The sequence below is a fragment of the Mercenaria mercenaria genome, chromosome 12 (genome assembly GCF_021730395.1).
Source record: "Mercenaria mercenaria strain notata chromosome 12, MADL_Memer_1, whole genome shotgun sequence".
Classification (NCBI taxonomy): Eukaryota; Metazoa; Mollusca; class Bivalvia; order Venerida; family Veneridae; genus Mercenaria; species Mercenaria mercenaria.
Window position 1 is genome coordinate 13,053,291 of NC_069372.1, and position 20,448 is coordinate 13,073,738.

Here is a 20,448-nt window from a genome sequence, read left to right on the forward strand (position 1 = left end):
TGCGTCCACATAAATACATCTCAAGGTTTTGATTCATATAGGGCCTATATAATGAATTCATGATCTATTTAAGAAATGAAATGATCTTTTTTTTGTTCATGCGAAATGAACGACAGAATAGGATCGGCAATTGTTTAATCTGCCGATCCCATTCTGCCGTTCATTTCGCATAAACACCGAAAAAAAACTAGTTTCATTTCTTATATTTACATTATATTTCCTTTCCATTTGTAAACAAGATAATATTATAAATTGCACATATTTTGTGGCATTTAACATTAAAATCAGCTTCCCCGACCATTCTGTTCACCACACGGAACAACTGCGACGTCATCTAAGGAACGTTCTCCCTGACTATACGCGGACGTCGTCAAAACAGCGGTCGGTTATCGCTAAGCAGCGATGACGTAAATTTCGCGCCTTTCCTTTCGCTGTTCATACGAAATGAACGTCATAATGTAGGGATAACGCATGTTTTTTCATGTAAAAACATCTGCAGAATCCCGAGGGATTGGTTGGTGCCCGAGCTCGTCAGGGCGAGGGTACCAACGTATCCCGAGGGATTTTGCAGATGTTATAACACGAAATGAACATGCGCTAACGCTATTCTAGCATAAAAAGCGTAAAAAAACTGATAAATGAATACAATGTCACTCAACGTCATTAAATTTCCACGAAATGCGCGGGAATGTCTGAGTTGTTTTTTACGTTGATGTCATTTTGTTTTGAATTATCCGTTTTGGGGCCGAATGACGTTTACGCTTTGCCACGGAACGAGTATATATAAAAAGGTGTTATAACAGCACGTGAGCGCGAGAATCTCTCTGTTAACACATGTTTTCTCTCCTATTAAAACACACCCGAAAAGAGATAAGAACAGCAGTTTTATGCTAGAATTTTCATTCTAATATGCTTGCCTCTGTTAAAACACTCTTACGCTAGAATGACGTCACGTTAACGTGCAGTGACGTCAAAGTTTTTGTTGCGACGAAGAAAGAGCGTTTCTATATTTTATCTACTGTTTTAGATTAAGTGCATATTAGAATCGAAATAATTTTTATCCTACCCTCATATAAGATATAGCGCAATATCGGCCTGCCAAATAAACTTTGCTTTATCCAGTCAGTGTCAAGATATCACTTTTGCGGGAACTTTTGAAATCACTTATTTTATCAAAATTTTGCATTTAAATCATCACCATTGTATTGGAAATGTCTGAACTTGGAAAATGAGCGGTCAAATCAAAGGTTTCTATCCTGAAACAAAAAAGTTATTGCTATTTTTCACTTTTACAGCACTTCAGCCGGCAATTTTGAAAACAATTTTTTCCGAATTTTTCATTGAAACTGTTATCATTGTATTGGAAATGTTCTAACTAAGAAAATAAGTGGTAAAATCAAAAGTTTTCATCCAGAAACAAAAAAGTTACTGCATTTTTTTCAATTTTCCACAAACTGAATTACACTAGCAAACGTCATATTAGGCCTATATGATGTCAAGTCTGCACGCTGTTGCTCTTTCCAACGACTTTTTCCTAATTTTCTGAACAGGTAGGATAAATAGAATATTAGATTACTGTCTGAATAAATTTAAATTTATTAGGCTCGTCTAAGAAAAAATATAAGGCTCGGCAGAGCCTCGCCTAATATATGTTCTTCAACTCGCCTAATAAATTTAAATTTATCAGACAGTAACCTAATATTCTCTATATAGCAAAACCATGTTTTAACACTATTTATAGCATAAAACTGCTGTTCTTGTTACTTTTCGGGGGTGTTTTAACAGGAGAGAAAACGTGTGTTAACAGCGAGATTCTCGCGCTCGCGTGCTGTTATAACACCTTTTTTTATATGCGCGTTCCGTGGCAAAGCGTAAACGTCATTCGGCCCCAAAACGGATAATTCAAAACGAAATGACGTCAACGTAAAAAAACAACTCAGACATTCCCGCGCATTCCGTGGAAAATTAATGACGTTGAGTGACATTGTATTCATTTATCAGTCTTTACGCTTTTTATGCTAGAATAGCGTTAGCGCATGTTCATTTCGTGTTATAACATTTGCAGAATCCCTCGGGATACGTTGGTGCCCTCGCCCTAACGGGCTCGTGCACCAACGTATCCCGAGGGATTATGCAGATGTTATAACACGAAAAAACATGCGTTATCCCTACATTATACTAGATTTTTTTATGGGGGGGGGGGGGGGGTGTACGGTCGGGATGCAAAGGCAGCTTCATGAATCAAAATAATAGCTCCATTACAGAAATATATTCTTTGATGTTTTCTCTCTCTCTCTCTCTCTCTCTCTCTCTCTCTCTCTCTTGATTATTGTAATCTTTCTGTTGTTTATTTCTCTCTCAAGTAACTTGCTCACAATTAGTCTGTTGAATAGAATATTATAAGATCTTTTTCTATGGGAAGGGCTGTATGCTGATGTTGAAACAACTCGTAGCCCAACCCTTTTGTTTTTTGTTGTGTGTTAAAAATGTATGTAATATTGTGTGTAATATTGAAACAGAGAGCAATAAAATATGATTAAACTAACACTATTTATATACACTCGGGCGGTAATACATCGTACAAATAATTTCACTCGGACTGCGCCCTCGTGAAATTATTACGCCCGGCGTATAACCGCCCATCGTGCATAAATAGTGATAAAACACTCTTTTGCTATAAATTATTTCTTAAATGGAAAAGAATAGGGCGAATGTAAATATTAACCAATATTTACATTCGCCCTATTTTTCCATTGAAAAAATGACGTTCATTTCGTATGAACAGAAAAATGAAAGGCGCGAAAATAACGTCAACGCTGCTTAGCGATAATGGGCCGATGTTTTGACGACGTCCTCGTATAGTCAGGGAGAACGTTCTATAGATGATGTCGCAGTTGTTCCGTCTGGTGAACAGAATTGTCGGAAAGCTGAGTTTAATGTTAAATGCAACAGAATGTGTGCAATTTATAATATAATCTTGTTTACAAATGGAAAGGAAATATAACGTAAATGTAAGAAATGAAATGTATTTTTCGGTGTTCATGCGAAATGAACGACAGAATAGTATCGGCTAATCATGCGAAATGAACAACGAAAAAAATCATTTCATTTCTTAATTATATTGATATCAATGTTATCAGTATAATGTTTCTTCCAGTTTCTGTTTCAATATTTTTTTTTTACTGAAGGTAACTAAATTCTGTATACTAACATCTGGTTGTTGAATTTTCAATTTTTACTTTTCTTCCTTTTGTAAAATACTCCTCAGTTTGAGCACCAGTTTGTGCGAGGTTTATTTCTAGTTATGTTTCCCATGACAAATATACGCCCAGCACAAAATTTATGTCGGCATTAGTTTGATTTGCACCAGGTCCTACTAGGGCGCTATTGCAAAATACACACGCTACAGTCCTATTTCGGTTCTTTGTATGGCGGGTCTGATCTACCCTTACAGTAAAGGGATATAACGATAGGAGAAGTAACCGCTGCTGGGAGTTTGGTGAAAACCACTTTAGTACTGGTCACGATTATTTGGTCCTGGTGTCAGAAATATAAGTCATTCCGTTTTTTTTATTGAATTTGTGATAATTTTTAGCTCCATTATAGTCTGCAGACGCAGAATCTGACAGATAATAATTTCTCCCGTTGCTATTCGATATTTGTGCATATTTGGACTTTATCGTTTGACTTTCAAGTTGACGTCCGTCATGACGTCACGAAAACAGTTGACGCCGTTCATTAGTAACAACAGATCGTTGAGGTGAAGCAGACACCGCTGAATTTTTCCACACTTTTCATCATAAAATAAGAATGGAGAAAGAAAATACTGGATGTTTTGCGTGGATTGTGAGTTTAAAGCAATCATGCAATGAACGGGTAAGTCAAACGCGCGTGTATAATTACATATTTACGCTAAAAACCTAATAGGCATTAGCAGACATAACTGATATTGTGATGCTTTTGAAATACGTTTTGGTGGATTATTTATGAATTGTCTCTTTATAATGATAGCAAATGACAATAATCTTAGTGTTACCCTACGGCTGGTGTTACGTGATCGTATAGAATATTGTTCCTTCGCGTTGTGTCTTTGGTGGGTAATCAAGAGCTCATATGTATGTGAAACGAGAAGAGATGGAAAATAAACAAACACACTGTCGGTTTTATATAATGTATTAATTGTTAACTAGAATATGCAGAAATAATCACACGCGAGCCTCTCTCTGTATCAACGAATATACAAGTCAAAATAGATAAAACAGTTAATAGTAAAATAGTCCCAAAATGTCTTTCAATACAGCACACCCTGACGCAGAATTGGTGGCTGGGAAAATAATGTGTATACTCTACAAGTATCTATCTAACAGTGCGCGCCACAGTACCGTGGGCTTTGGGTTTTATAACAACTATGTGACCTTTGACTGTCTAGACATGAGGACATAGTTATTATTAGCTTCTTTCTAAATATATGTTTGACCAATGCCCATTTGATCGGGTCAAGGTATTTCATGTATAAACTGAATATACGAATATACATGAAAGATGGAATGCTAGATATCATAATGACCTGGGTAAACGTTAAAGTATAACATTCGCCCCTTTCTAGAAAAAAGGATTAAATCATATTTAATTGATTTAATGCTTTTAACTTAAATGCAAAAACAATCAAAAATCGGATAAAAAATTTAAATGCTAGAATAAGAGCAACAAAATAATTAAGCGGAAAACAAATGCCTTAAACAATTAAATAAGTATTTGTCCACTATAAATTTTATGCTGAGTGCACATAAGGTAAATTACAGGTAAGCGATATGCGAATATTGACAATACGACAAAGTTTTGCCGGGGGTTAATTATCAGTTCTGAAATATGCTTGATTAACTTAGCTAATAAAAATATTAAGGTAACCTAACAACAAAAATGAGAGAGTATTTAAATAAAAATACAATCCACGCGAGTTATTTTTCTTCATCTGTGTCCATCGGTCTTCTTGGTAGTGGTGAGTAGTTGGAGCTCGAACTTGACCAAGACTAAGGGCTTACATTCTGTCGACCCTGCCATATATCTGCCTGATACATCCGTCACAGGGGTTTACGATACTCATGGCCTTAGTAATAACGTGTAGATAAACCAATATGGTGTTATAACGTGCCGTTATAACATATGTTTGCATGGAGAAACCATATAAAAGTTGAACCAAAGTTCAATAGTAATTTGGTTGTGCTTGGAGATGTTATCGTTGCATAGCTAAAGTCCTGTTGCTGCATTTGTAACTATAATGTACAAGTACTGTCCACATTCCAGATAACTAATGTATCGTACTTTTAGACGTCGTAAATGTTAACTGGAGGAAGAAAACGCACTTAGATGAAAATACAGATAAACTGCGAGAGAGTGTCCATCACTAATGAGGCATCGTCGTTGACTAAAATTATTTACATGTCATGTCCATTGCATTATGTACAAGCATTCCGCTTGTTAAAAGTTCAAATCATATAGTAACAGAAGTTCATATAGAATATACGTAATCCACAATTGTAACTCAAATATCACTATGTACAGAAAATATCAGTCATATAAATTCATGTCGACATTATTTCTCTTCTACGTCTGGGTACAATTTGACGTAATAATTTCCAACTGTTGGAGCGGAAGCCTCAATCGACTTTGGATTGTAGATCAGGATATTTTCCTTAGCCGAGGGGTCGGCAGCATCCGCTTTCTTCCAAGCAACCATGTAGTCAGATTTATTATTGCCTTTACTTCCAGAATTTCGGCGAAGCCACCCTTAAGTACCTTAAGGTTAACAAATTTGCAACATATGAACATAATGATCCCCAAAATTAAAAGCACTACTAAGATTATTGCAACATAAACCCAGAAAGGTAATCCTCCCTCTTCAGGCATTTCGACCTGTCTTAAATTTGCTAATTCATTTATTAAAGAGGGCATTGGAATCTCTGGTAGACTCTTAAGGTGTTCAGGTAGTTCCTGTTTTGTAAAGTTTGGTAATTTTGTTACAAAATCACCCCACAGGATCTCTGTACTGATATTAAAACTTGAGGTTATAAGACGAACTGTTTCGTCTGTTATTTGTCGGTGAAGGTCAAAGCTAGAGTGAGCCGTTAAAGTAAGGTAATCACCTTTCGCTATACAACCTCGTTGTAACTTAGTGATGCCCGCAGGCGGTGATAGAATCAATGGACTCGAAGTTACTCCTCTAACATCTTGACAAGTGAGAGATAACCTTACTGCATGGTCAGTGATAAATAACCAAATACCTGGGGTTATTTGCGTCGCAAGTGGTAGGCGAACATTTGGCATGACTATCCTGTTGCAATAAGTATTTATCTCCTTACGATTTTGTAAATATAAATGAACCATACATTGTTTTGATATTTGTATGGAGTACAGGGCGGACTTTACCTCGCAGTAACCTAGGGCCTTATTTGAGCAGCTGGCCAGTTCACTGTCAGTCAGAACGGCATATCGTGTCATATCTGTATTAAATGCAATTCCTGTGCCCTCAAGTTGGTATTTTGCAAGTAGTGTTTGTGTGTTTGGTGCTTGAGAGCTGTTACTTTGTATTGCGATGGGCATGTTTATCACTTTATATATGTTAAACCGTTCATATTGTTCAAGTACAGGGACATGTAAAATAATAATAATTTTGTTGGCCACTAACATTCCAGTACAGAGCATATTTTGGTAATAAGACCACAGTTGAGTGTTTTCATCATACGGTAGTTGTAACATTGGCGGTAAATTAGATCGAATTTCAGATAGTATTGATGCGAGTGAAACTGGCTCAATAATTGCTGGTGCGAGATGAGACAGTGCAACGGCATCTAACTGTATTTCAAGGTGTTCATACAAGCTAAGGCCACGTGAAATTAGTTCCTTGAAGTTTTGAATCAGGTTTGATAGTTGAAGGTATGTTTGTACAAATTCTGTGAATTTAACTAATTCTTTGTGAATATTTTCTTCGAAATTAGACAAATCTGTGTGTAACTGTTCCATGGCTGTAAGGATTTGATTAATTGTTTCACGATTTTCAGACACACCTTGTTTCGTAACATTGAGTACTGTTAAACTTTCATCGAGTACATGCAGAATTGTTTCCTGAGTCCCTGCAGTTTTGCAACATTTCGCCTAACAGCATTTATTTGATCATCCGTGCTCACGCCAAAATAATCCGTGAAATAATGAGCCAATAAATGGAAGCAATGATCGCTTATTCCTAATGAATTTGTTGTTATTGAATTTAGAGCGCAATTTTAAGTAAGTGTACTTAAGTCGACTCAGTTCCTGTTCTAAACTTTTTAGTGTAAGCACGAAGTTCGGATTTGTTTTAATAGCGTCATATTTTAATATGGTTTGCCTAATAGTTCTTTCGATCTTATCAGCATCTTCAGAAATGTTAGTGATAAATTGGTCATAGGGATCTAAGTCTAGGGTGAGTGCTAATTTCCATGCACTACGGGTGAAAGTAACCTGATTACTTTTCATAAACACCACGTTATCTCTTAACGTGATAGTATTGGCTTCGGGAAATACGACAAGCAAAAGTGCAATATATATCTGAATAATCATAATGATGACCTGAAACGACAAACGAATTGTTTTGTCAACTATTGGTTTCACAAGGACATCATTATACAGTGAATTTAACATAAACTGGTCTATGTTGATTTTTAGTCAAGATATCAATGACAATCCGCGGCCGTCTTCACAAGTTAATTCGCCTAAGGCAGTATATTCGTAAATAATGTCATTACAATACTGTATAAAGTTTATACATTGCAGTCGAAATTGACCACTAAAATTACAATAATTGTGGCTATATACTCTTATGTATATAAACGCCATTGTCTTACTTTGACCTGTGAGTCAAATGCAAAATGAAATCATAAATATATACAAAATAAACTGAAGCCTTTCTACAACATTTTAGCTAGAGCGTCAAGTATGGTCTTGACCTGAGCATTTTTGTCATTTACGTCGGACGACTGGTTCGTGCAATTTGAACAAGCTGTCTTAATGTCACCTCCAGGCGATTTTACCTGTCCTATTTCAGCAGTAGTTTTACACTGCGGCAGTGAAGGTTTAATTTCCGGATCATTTAACATGTTAACCTCCATGGGAGATTCGCTTGTAGAGTTTTCATTTTCTGAAGAGTATGGTGTATCGGTCGGGACATTAGTTATTGATTTACTGCGTTTAGATTGCACTTGTTTCTTGAGCTTAGTTAGCTCGGATTCACTATCAGTGCTATCAGAGGACGATAACTGTTCCCGTACTCTTTTTCTACGTAGTTTCCTTTGAATTTCTGCTAGTGGTGGGTCGCTATCAGAGCTAGCAGACGAATCAGTTCTTTCGCGACGTAACCTATTTGTCACCTTTTTGGGGACTGTTTGTGAGTCTGACATAGAATTGTCGCTATCTGCGTTGGATTCAGAGTCTGAGGGGGGTACTGCGTACGTTGATTTCCTAGTTCTTTTATCAATATTGACCTTAGGTGCTTCCCATTCATCTATATTGGCCGCTTTTATGTTTCGAGCATGAGCATGGACGGTGGTACCATCAAGTACATGCCTTAGTACAAAAGTGAGCGGGGTCTTTTTCTCAACAATGCGATAATATGGTGTGTACCTATGATCAAGTTTGCTTTTCCTGGCATTATTCTTTAGAAATACTGCCTGGCCTACATCTAAGGTAACCTCTGTGGCATTACGGTTTGCATATTCTGCCTGCTTCCGTTTAGCCTTTTTCATGTTTTGATAAGTAACTCTGAATGCTTTGTGTTGTTGCTCAAGGGCAATTTTATGTTCTTGTTCACCCATATATCGCCTGCGCGGGCGGAGTAAGTTGTCAAGAGGTAACTGAGGGTCACGACCATACATAAGAAAGAACGGGGAAAAACCTGTAGTTTCGCAAGGGCTGAAGCGATAGCTTGCTACAGCAGCTTGCAGACCTACATCCCAGTTTTGTGGTTCTGTTGTTTTAGACAGAATATCTTTTAGACTTCTGTTGAATCTTTCAACCTTACCATTAGCATTTGGAGAATAAAAACTTGTTTCAATTTTTGGTATGTTTAATTCCTTAGTTACGTAATCCATTACCTCATTTACAAATTCTCCTCCGTTATCACTAAGAAGTGTTTTCATTGTCCCGTATCGCGGGAAAATCTCCTCAATAATTATTTGGGCGACTGTTTCCGCAGTCTTATTCTTAATTGGGAACACTTCGGCGTAGCCTGTAAGCCAATCAACAAAAGGCTAGTTATATATTTGTTTCCAGCCAACGTCTGAGGTAGTGGGCCGGTTATGTCTACACTGACTTTAGAAAAGGGGTAGTTAGGTATTTCTGTGTCCTGTAGCGGAGGTTTTTGTGTGCTTTGCGATCTCATTTGACAGACTACACACTTTGAAACATATTCAAGTACATGTTTGTACAAATTGGACCAGAAATATTTCCGCTTGATAGCGTCGTAACACTTGTCCGCACCCTGATGACCTAGCTCGTGATATTGTTTAAGTACTGCGGTTCGCAGGTGGGATGGGACACATAGCCTGAGGACGGGTTCACCGTCTGGGTCAGAGATATAATACAAGATATCATCCAAAACTACGTATTTGTTCATAGCTTTGGCTGGGTCATGAACTCGTAACTGCTTTCTTATCTGATTGAACGATTCGTCCTTTAATTGCTCTTTCGACATGTCTATGTCTGTTTGGTCTAAAATTGGTTTTGCAACATCCTCGGGCTGATTTGGGACATAACTTACAAATTCCTTTGGATTGATCAAGTTGGTGTTAATAACATTGACCTGGAATGTATTATCGTTAATGTCAACATAGCGGTCAATTGCCGCCTCTTCCTCAGGACTGAGAGGAGGGTGTGGCATGCGGGATAGCATGTCAGCACATGTGTTTTCACGCCCACTGATGTATTCAATTTTCACATCATAGCCTGAAATAGCTAACGCCCACATTTGAACTTTCTTATTGGTCATTGGTGAGCTAAGTAGATGGACTAGTGGTTTATGGTCTGTCCGGCAAATCACTGGAGCGTTTCTAATGTACCCATCAAAAGATTCAAGCCCAATTTTCAATGCCAGGGCCTCCTTCTCTATCGTGGAGTATCGCTGCTGAGAGCGGCTTAATTTGTGAGACAAAAAGTGTATTGGCCTTTCGCAAGGCACATTTGGCAGAATGCTGTCTTCTGGGTCACAAGTTTGCACCAAGACTGCCCCGATACTGATTTCCGACGCATCGGTATATATTACGTAACCTTTCGTAACATCAGGGTAAGCAAGATGTGGAATAGCGGTAAGGTCATTTTTTAGGGCTTGAAAACTTTGTTGACATTCTGGAGTCCAATTAAATCTGGCGTATTTGCGTGTGAGTGCAATTAGGGGTTCAGCCATGCGTGAAAATGCAGGGATCATTCTTCTGTAGTAACCTATCATCCCGATGAATGATCTCACTTCACGCACACAAGCCGGTGTGGGCAAGTTGCGTATTACTTTTACTTTTTCAGGATCAGGTTTTATACCCTTTTCACTGACAACAAAGCCTAAATAGTTTGTTTCTGGTTGCATAAAGCTGCACTTGCTTAGCTTAAGTTTAAGGTTGTGCTGCCTTAAGCGATTAAATACAGTGCTTATGTGTTCTAAATGAGATTCAAGTGTAGGAGACACAATAATTATGTCGTCTAAATAGGCCATTGCGAATGTTTCGCAGTCTTGCAGAACTATTGACATAAGCTCTTGGAACACCCCGGGGGCATTACAAAGGCCGAAGGGCATTTTACGGAAGGCAAATAGGCCTAAGGGCGTTTGAAATGCTGTCTTTTCTTTATCCTTAGGATCCATCATGACCTGCCAGTAACCACTTTTCAAGTCCAGTGTCGTAAAGAATTTTCCGTTCCCGAGTCGTGCTAGCATTTCATCTATTCTAGGGAGGGGCCACGAGTTTCTCTTGGAGACAAAATTCAAGGGGCGGTAGTCCACGCAGAATCGCTTAGTATTATCTTTCTTATTGACTAGAACGACTCCTGAAGACCAAGGTGAACGAGAGCGTTCAATAATACCTGCCTTCAACATATCCTTAACTGCTTTTTCAATAATGGGTCTATTTTTCAAAGGAGTAAAGTATGACTTCGCTTTTATAGGGCTAGCATCACCAGTGTCTATTTTCATCGTAACCGAATCAGTCTGGCCTAAATCCATATCGCTCTTTGCGAATAAAATCAGTGTTTTGTTTTATCAACGGTTCAATCAATTTTGCATATTTACCTGGACAGTTGATATCGCCCGGAGCGAATTCAGACATAAACTTTGTTTTGTCAGGTTCACAAGATTGATTTTGCTGATTTTCAAATGTAATTATATCCACCTCATTAACTTTCTCAGCTTTTGCGACAATACAATTTTTCTTCAGGCAAATCGTCTTGTTTGTGCTGTTTACAATTACAAGCGGGAATTTCCTATCTTTACGGACATTAACCACACAGGTAGTTACCAAAAGTCCCGGTTCAGTGCTTATGAAACCTTCTGTTACTGGTGAAATTTCGTATGTTGCCGGGGGAAAAATTAGGATCTTTCTTAAGTTTACCTATACATTGGTATGCAGTTTGTGGCTTTAATATAACCTTTTTGTGCAACCTAGCAATCGAATGAATATGTATGTCAGATTCTAAAGGCACATAAGTTTTACCTATACGGAGACGGTGTAAGTCGCAGTAAATACGGACGCCAAATTTAAACATCCAATCTTTTCCTAAAATAACATTTTTGGTCATATCAGATACTACATAGAAATTGTGATTTAATTTTGTTCCGCCAATGTAAAATGGAATATTAACTTGACCTAAAACTTTTAATTGACCTCCATTGACTGACTGCAAATTAATATTGATCTTTTTAGATAATTTTGTTTTCAAAAGGTAGCGAGTCGTAAACTCGTTTATGAATAAGTGTTACCTCACTTCCGCTATCTACTAGAGCTCTGTATTTATTTTTGCCTATCTTAACTAAACATGAATTTGGATTGCCTGCTATATTAACTTGATATGTAATTTTTGAATTATGTTGCTTATGTTGTCTAGAGCTCCCAAGCCGGCTTCAAAACATGAGGAGCGTGTTAGTTTAAATGTGAGGTTGCTTGTTGTGTATTTTGTGAGTATTTTGGCTGCTGTGTGTTTTGTCGTGCGTGTCTATTTGTGTTTTGTAACTGAGGGCACCTTATACGAATATGTCCTTTCTGACCACAGTGCCAGCACTCAATGTCTGCATTTCTGTTTAACCTTTGCTTGTATTGTACTGCATTAACAGTATTAGGTGGGGCTCTTTGTACACGACAATATCTCGCCGTGTGACCTTTTCGGTTGCATAGCTGACATCTACGGGTGGGGCGTACATGATCTATTTCCATAGGTCCTCATGCCTTTGAGCTGTTTGTGAGGGTCGCCTATCAAAGTGACCATAATCTCTCCCAGATCTGAGTGAGAACCTTTTCCTTAAATTTTGTTCTTGATTTGCCGACTGAACGGCTGCCTGTAACGTTTGGGGGTTTTCGCGCATGACCTTGAATTTTAGATAGTCATGGGCGAGGCCATCAATGAAGAAACCTATTAGCTGCGTTTCTACCGCTGCTAAACCACCTGGTTGACCTGTGAAAGCCTCCTTTGCCAGGGCTAATAGGGATTCGGCATAGACCGTAACATTTTCATGTTTGCCTTGCCGCACATCACGCAACAGGCGTAATGCGTGTTGAGGGTCAGTGATTTCACTGAATCTATTTCTGAGTTCAGTTCTTAATTGATCCCAAGTATGTGTAGGGTTTGTTTCTAGATACCTTTGAATAAAATCTGAAACAGCACCCTTACTGCTTTGGTAAGCAATCATTTTTCTTCTTACTTGATTTGCGGAGACAAGTATGGCATACTTGTCCATTTCCTTCATCCACTGCCTGAATTTAGAAGGATCACCCTCATAAGGTGATATGATGCTATCTATTCCCCGTGCCCCCATCATATTAAGAGTTTGCATTTCATTTTCTATCCCGTTTAGACCCTGTTGTAACGGTGCTTGTTGGTTAGCTTGCGCCATTCTAGAAATTCAAGCAATAAAAATCTAACTTACGTGAAGATGGTCTGTAATTAGTCCAATATTCCTCCCGAATCACTGACACTAATGAAACTGTTTGTTAATTACGTAATTTTGTGTCCATCACAGTTCTTGTAATGATTACGTAATCGTGGTCACGGCCACCAAAACGAGTCTTGTTACCCTACGGCTGGTGTTACGTGATCGTATAGAATATTGTTCCTTCGCGTTGTGTCTTTGGTGGGTAATCAAGAGCTCATATGTATGTGAAACGAGAAGAGATGGAAAATAAACAAACACACTGTCGGTTTTATATAATGTATTAATTGTTAACTAGAATATGCAGAAATAATCACACGCGAGCCTCTCTCTGTATCAACGAATATACAAGTCAAAATAGATAAAACAGTTAATAGTAAAATAGTCCCAAAATGTCTTTCAATACAGCACACCCTGACGCAGAATTGGTGGCTGGGAAAATAATGTGTATACTCTACAAGTATCTATCTAACAGTGCGCGCCACAGTACCGTGGGCTTTGGGTTTTATAACAACTATGTGACCTTTGACTGTCTAGACATGAGGACATAGTTATTATTAGCTTCTTTCTAAATATATGTTTGACCAATGCCCATTTGATCGGGTCAAGGTATTTCATGTATAAACTGAATATACGAATATACATGAAAGATGGAATGCTAGATATCATAATGACCTGGGTAAACGTTAAAGTATAACATTAGGCTTTAATGTAATTGAAAAATTCCCTTCATTTTTTTTTGGTTAAAATAAATCCACATCCACGCAACTCATAGTTTTGTTGTTTCCAGTGGGCAAGGTTCAGAAATCGGCTCCGCAGACGATTTTATGCTCGTAGAGGTCAAAACATAGACCTATCAACAATTGTAAACGAGACTGGTACCAGGGACATGGTTATTACTAAAACTCCTTACAAGAAAAACAAAGTACTACCGGAAGACTTAGCTGCTCCTAGACCAAATGAAAATGGTTTGTTGCTTTATCTATATTAATTTCAAAGGGACGTGCCTCAATATGTATGTCGTTTTTTTTTTTTTTGGAATTCAGAAAAAAATATGCATACATTGTTTGTTATTTATTTATTGTATAATGGAAGCACTCAATTCACATCGCAACTTGATAGAAACCACTGTTTTATGCATATTCTGCGTCAACCACGTAGTAAATTTAAGTAATATAACTGTGCTTTACACTATACTCAAAAAGTATCAACTTCAGTACATCTAATGATATTGAGATATTTCACATACGTAAGTATTTCAATGCTGATCCCTTATTCCAGCACCCAATACTTTGCTAACTCTTATTTCCCTAGAACCATCCGTCTCTGGAACTCCCTCCCCACATCAGTCAAAGCTAGCCCCAGCCTCAGTATCTTTACAGAGAGGCTAGTGGTGGTCACTATGTAATTCTTCCATTCTGTCCTATTTTAACTGTAGCATAATAACCTTTTATCTTTTACTTTGAATACTGTAATATACTAAATTTCTCTAACAACTGTCTCTCTGACAGCGCCGACTAGTCATAATCGGAAACCGATTGTTGGTTGTACCGATGTAGATGTAGATGTAGATATAGTGCCATCTGGAAGAATTACATGTATTTTCTCATGTTTCTTAAAACATTTTTAGACCTGAATTTCGTAGATAAGTTCAATATAATTTTTTGCCCTCCTCCCCTACCACACCTGTTCTGTGATGAAGATCCGAGAGGCATACAGTGTTGAAAACAATCCGTCCATGAGTCAGTCCCCTTTCCTCCTACAATTTTCATAGAATTCAGTTGAACTTGGAAACTTGGTAAACACCATCAACATGAAGTGGACATGCGGTAACTGTCGGGATTCTGAAGAATGATGTATTTTTTGGAGTTGTGGCCTTTTTTTTATATCAAATATATTTGTAGTAATACATACAAATTGGTATACCCGTATCTTCTACAATTTCCATCCAGTTCAAACATCATCAACATGAAGTGGACATGCGGTAACTGTCGGGATTCTGAAGATTGATGTATTTTTTGGAGTTGTGGCCTTTTTTATATCAAATATATCTGTAGTAATATACAAATTGGTATATCCGTATCTTCTACAATTTCCATCCAGTTCAAACATCATCAACATGAAGTGGACATGCGGTAACTGTCGGGATTCTGAAGTATGGTGTATTTTTTGGAGTTGTGGCCTTTTTTTATATCAAATATATCTGTAGTAATATACAAATTGGTATACCCGTATCTTCTACAATTTCCATCCAGTTCAAACATCATCAACATGAAATGGACATGCGGTAACTGTCGGGATTCTGAAGTATGGTGTATTTTTTGGAGTTGTGGCCTTTTTTTATATCAAATATATCTGTAGTAATATACAAATTGGTATACCCGTATCTTCTACAATTTCCACCCAGTTCAAACATCATCAACATGAAGTGGACATGCGGTAACTGTCGGGATTCTGAAGTATGGTGTATTTTTTGGAGTTGTGGCCTTTTTTTACATCAAATATATCTTTAGTAATATACAAATTGGTATACCCGTATCTTCTACAATTTCCATCCAGTTCAAACATCATCAACATGTAGTGGACATGTGTAAATTGTCAAGACTTTCATATTTTTTTCTACTTCAGTTTTGACCCTTTTTTGACTTTGAATATTTCAATTACATTTGATTATGGTGTATTCAAATCCTCTTACAGTGTCCACCCAATTCAAATGAAACTTGATATACACTATCAACATGAAATGGACATGTGCGTATTTTTGGAAATTTCCTGCTATTGTTATTATCATAAATGCCAAATTAAAACTGGTACTCAACTCCTCCTTCAGTTTTCAACCAATTACAATAAAACTGTGTGGGCCAATACATCAATAACTTCATATGCACATGCACGTATTGTCTCGAGCTTCAAATCCGAACATTTGTTTTTAAGCTTCCTTTTTTTGAATTGATATTATTTTGTCAATCATTTTCAGGGAGCATGAGTCATATACAATGTTGACATCGCTTTTGTTTTTAGTAAGTTTTCTTTGATAATCTAAATGTATACATATTTGTCTACAGAATGTCCAGTAGATGTTGGAAGTGCATCAGCAACAGGACTTAATGAGGACTTCGAAAAACTAGGTAATTATTTCATTTAAGAATTTTAAAAACATTCTGAAAACTTTGTTTACGATTTTTTTTTTGAAAAAAAAAATGCTATACAACCAAAATACTCGCCCCCCCCCCCCCACACACACACACACACGCCTAGCTCAATTGGGAGAGCGCAGATCTATGGATCACGGTGTCGTGAGTTCGATCCCTGGGAGAGGCGTATGTTCTCTATGATCCCCGGGCGAAGCGTATGTTCTCTATGACGATTTGATGAAAGACATTCTCTATGTCTAATAGCATTCGTTCCCCACCAGGAATTTTGCCCGTTACTTGCGGAGAACGGGTTCATACTGGACACTAATTAGGTTAAAGCCCGTCGTTACATAACTGAAATACTATTGAAAAACGCCGTTAGACCCAAAACAAACAAACAAACAAACAAAAGATACAAAACAATAAATACATTTGCTGTGATTTGCAGTCGGAGATTACGTGTCTCGTATCATAGCCAAGGCAGCAGACACTTTGTTGATGGAGAGACAGCCGTTGCTGGGCAACAAAAATGTCATACTAGAAAATTCTGCAGACGACATTTCTTTGTCTCCAAGCATCATCAGCCGTAAGTGTAACTTTTCATAACACCGCTAACGATTTTTGTTTTATCGTACATCAAATAGTACTAAATGAAGAAGTCGGATAAGTAAGGTTGTCGGTTATAGCAAGGTCACATGGAAAATGTATTGTTGTGACCAGCGTCTTTCAAATGCTTGTAACAGGAAGTTAAAATGCAAATATTTCCTAGTATTTTTAAAGGTACAGGTGTCTCTTTCATAAAAGCACAGTGACAACAGTATCTACGTTGTCAACGGCGTATAAGAACTGTGTAGACATTTTGGATTTAACACAACATTTTCCGTCCATTTAAATATCTATGTCCAAGTAATAAATGTACATAAAAAAAGCTATATGAAACAGTACACTAATTCTGACATATTATTGCTTACTAATTTTAAACCTTTTTTTTTTTGAAGCATCTCCTTGGTAACATGTATGTCTTCTGTTATAGAAATCGCTGACACTGCAGTGACAGAAAGCCTTTCCAACATTTTAGAAGCAAACATGAACCAGTCCGCAAAACTATCAAAGAATTCATGGGTAAGTAACTGGCTTGTAAAACATTTTAGAATTACTTTATTTCGTTTGTCTCAGATTGTACAAGAATTGACAGACATAATTATATAGTTCTACTACCTATCTTGTTCTGTTATAACAGTAAGACTGTTTTCTCAAACAATTAAAAAAACAAGCTTGCATTGTGCTCTGAGCAAAGTTTACATAGTCTAGAAAAACATTAGACTGGACATAGGAGAGGACTGGTATTAGTTGCTGAAGTCTCTTTTTTTTAATAAATATCTTTTGCCATAAAACCATCTTTAATAGCACTTTCTGAAAAGTTTAGTAGTATTTCTTACCTCTTGCCTAGAAATGTATTTAGAAAGATTCCTTATCAGGAAAAGAAGAAATGTCATGAAAGATATTTTGATACCAACAGTTTGTTAGTCGGACATAGGAGTTATAATTTCGATCAAACCCAACCTGACTCCATAGGCTTAGTTATGTTTTGATATAAATGATCACGTTTTCATTTTCAAAAACATTTTTCAACGCTATATCCAAATCTTGTTTCCAGTGCAGAAATCTCTTGAGCTGTTGGCGGAGAAGTTGGTGACCGGTCAACCTTCTGTCAGATTATAATGTAAGTTTTCAATAATATAAAAGAGAGAGAGAGAGAGAGAGAGAGAGAGAGAGAGAGAGAAACTTAATTCTAGCTGCACATTACTTTTCACAGAGCAATCATTTTGTATTTACTGATTTTTTTTTTAATTCTTACTGACAAATTCCAACTTTAACTTGCTGTCCAAACTGTAACTGATTATTCACATTCTTAATACGTTACGTATATCGTATGTTACATATTTCATATACAGTGAATTTGATGTCTACTTTTCTTTTTTTTTTTCAGTGCTAAAAAGGACACTACAGACTATATTTAGATGAAGCTGATTTGTTGTCAATATTTTGCATACATTTTTCATCGAATCAATGTTTGAAAAATGTTTTCATGAGGTTCTGAATTTTATTATTTACAATAAAGTTCATCGAAACTTCAAAGTTGTTTTTGTTTTCAAGTGAAAATATGTTTACCACAAGCCGATCGATGAACAAAGCCAGTCCTTAGTTATTATACTGCATGTCTTCACTAACTGCTCATCCTTGGTCCATGTATTGCCCATCTCTAGTTATTGTAATGCTCATTCTTTCGTTTCTGTGATCTTTAGATCATTGGGTTTTTCTAAAACGCTGTTGTTGTGACCCAGTTCTTAAATATTAACATGTTAATATTGCTATTTAATTCCAATATCAATTAATTTGAGCAATTCCATCGGATTAGCCGAGGTGTTCGTACATCGATTAACCCCCTGTTTATATTTTTTTGCGGGGGGGGGGGGGGGGGGGGTCCGGAATTACCCCTACCAAAGTTGTAAATGTACTTCAGACAATCATAGAATCTTTATTTTATTCCTGATTACTTAGTACATAAAAAAGATGTTCATGCTCTACAAAAAAATAGTTCCATTTCATAATCATCGCTGATGGTTTATCAATGTTCAAGAAATCCTATTTTAACATGTCTCCAGTCACACTGAACATGTTTGTATTTATGCATGTATTCCAGTGTTGCCAAAGAGCAGTAACATCTGAAAAAAAAACGGCGATAACTTTCTTTAAGTGTGAGCACTCGCTTTCTTAACTAGATCATTTCCTATATAATGATCATGGCTTCGATTTAAAATATGACAAAAAGTCGTTTCCGACAATTTTTGTACAGAGAGCGAAATCATTAAGTAATGTAAAATTGGTGCAGAGAGTTATAAGGATTAAATGAGCCGCGCCACGAGAAAACCAACGTAGTGGCTTTGCGACCAGCATGGATCCAGACCAGCCTGCGCATCCGCGCAGTCTGGTCAGGATCCATGATGTTCGCTTTCAAAGTCTATTGCAATAAGAGAAACCGTTAGCGAACAGCATGGATCCTGACCAGACTGCGCGGATGCGCAGGCTGGTCTGGATCCATGCTGGTCGCAAAGCCACTATGTTGGTTTTCTCATGTCACGGCTCAAATTACATTTTTTTCTGGTATTCAAGCGTGTGTAAGCATGGTCCTGTATCGGACGTTTGTCATGTCAGTTACACACGTGTCACTTTTACTTTGGGATTTTATTCAGTGTGTGCATTATTCGGCAGGGTTTACACATGCATGTACACCAAAAATAATCTAATCTTAAGGTACTGAATTTGGGAAAAAAAGCTTTTTAATTCACAAAGCCAATTTTATCCAGGATGTCATTCAGTGTATAAAAGTGATAGGACCTCAATTGATGGACTTTGGTATACGCAAGTTTATAGGTCTATGGTCCTGCAAGGCGGCTGGATCTACGCACATTTTAACAGAGCATCTAGCTTCATGAGCGGAATTTTTTTGGAGAGCCACTCATCCGCAGTACGGCAAGGTTTCATGTCATAGTGCTGCCGTGTCGTGGTATCGTGTTGTTGTATCGTGTTGTCATGCTGTCCAATCGTGCCGTGTTGTGCTATCGCAGGGTACTTTCGTGCTGCTACATCGTTCTATCATAGTTTCGCTCATTTGTGCAGGGGTCGAGAGCACGACAGTACGATGGTCCTATCTTAACACAGTAGCATTTACACGTTTTGTTATGTCGTTCTGTTGCCACTGACAAAAAAATAAGAACGCCATTTTCGACTTTTATCGCTGTGTCATTATGCCACTCCGCCAAAACGACCAAACGACATTTTCAGGTTTTTTTCGTGATCATTCTGCCACCCCGACGACAAAATGACAGCTATGTACTCGCTGACAGCTGAACCCTAAATTCACTATCTTATCATTTTGCCACTGTTGGGCTGACAACAGAATAACACAGCAACAAAACGGAAAATGTCGTTCGGTCGCTCCCATCATAACATCACTCACTGTGTTTAAAACGTCCTGTCTTCCTACCATTGTGGCAGTTGTTTACGTAAATGTCGTTTTGACAGGGGCAACAGAACGAGTGGACAAAACTGCCACACATCACTCACTGACATAATCAAATCTGTATGAAGATCATTTGAGGC

General features: G+C 37.5%; 1 protein-coding gene across 1 annotated transcript; it reads left to right on the forward strand.

Moving 5' to 3' along the window:
* Positions 1–3,643: 3,643 nt before the first annotated feature.
* Positions 3,644–18,420, forward strand: LOC123535058 (uncharacterized). The gene is made up of 7 exons (XM_045317587.2): positions 3,644–3,876; positions 13,941–14,118; positions 16,216–16,278; positions 16,733–16,870; positions 17,318–17,406; positions 17,942–18,007; positions 18,275–18,420. Exons 1-6 carry the CDS (start codon positions 3,811–3,813, stop codon positions 17,978–17,980), a joined length of 573 nt encoding a protein of 190 aa, XP_045173522.2. The 5' UTR covers positions 3,644–3,810; the 3' UTR covers positions 17,981–18,007; positions 18,275–18,420.
* Positions 18,421–20,448: the final 2,028 nt, after the last annotated feature.

What these genes read in the sequence shown, in the direction of transcription:
- LOC123535058 (XM_045317587.2), top strand. Translation starts at nt 3,811, where the DNA reads ATGGAGAAAGAAAATACTGGATGTTTTGCGTGGATTGTGAGTTTAAAG. An exon ending in AGCAATCATGCAATGAACGG is followed by an intron (nt 3,877 to 13,940) that starts GTAAGTCAAACG and finishes TGTTGTTTCCAG; the next exon opens with TGGGCAAGGTTCAGAAATCG. An exon ending in GTCTCCAAGCATCATCAGCC is followed by an intron (nt 16,871 to 17,317) that starts GTAAGTGTAACT and finishes CTTCTGTTATAG; the next exon opens with AAATCGCTGACACTGCAGTG.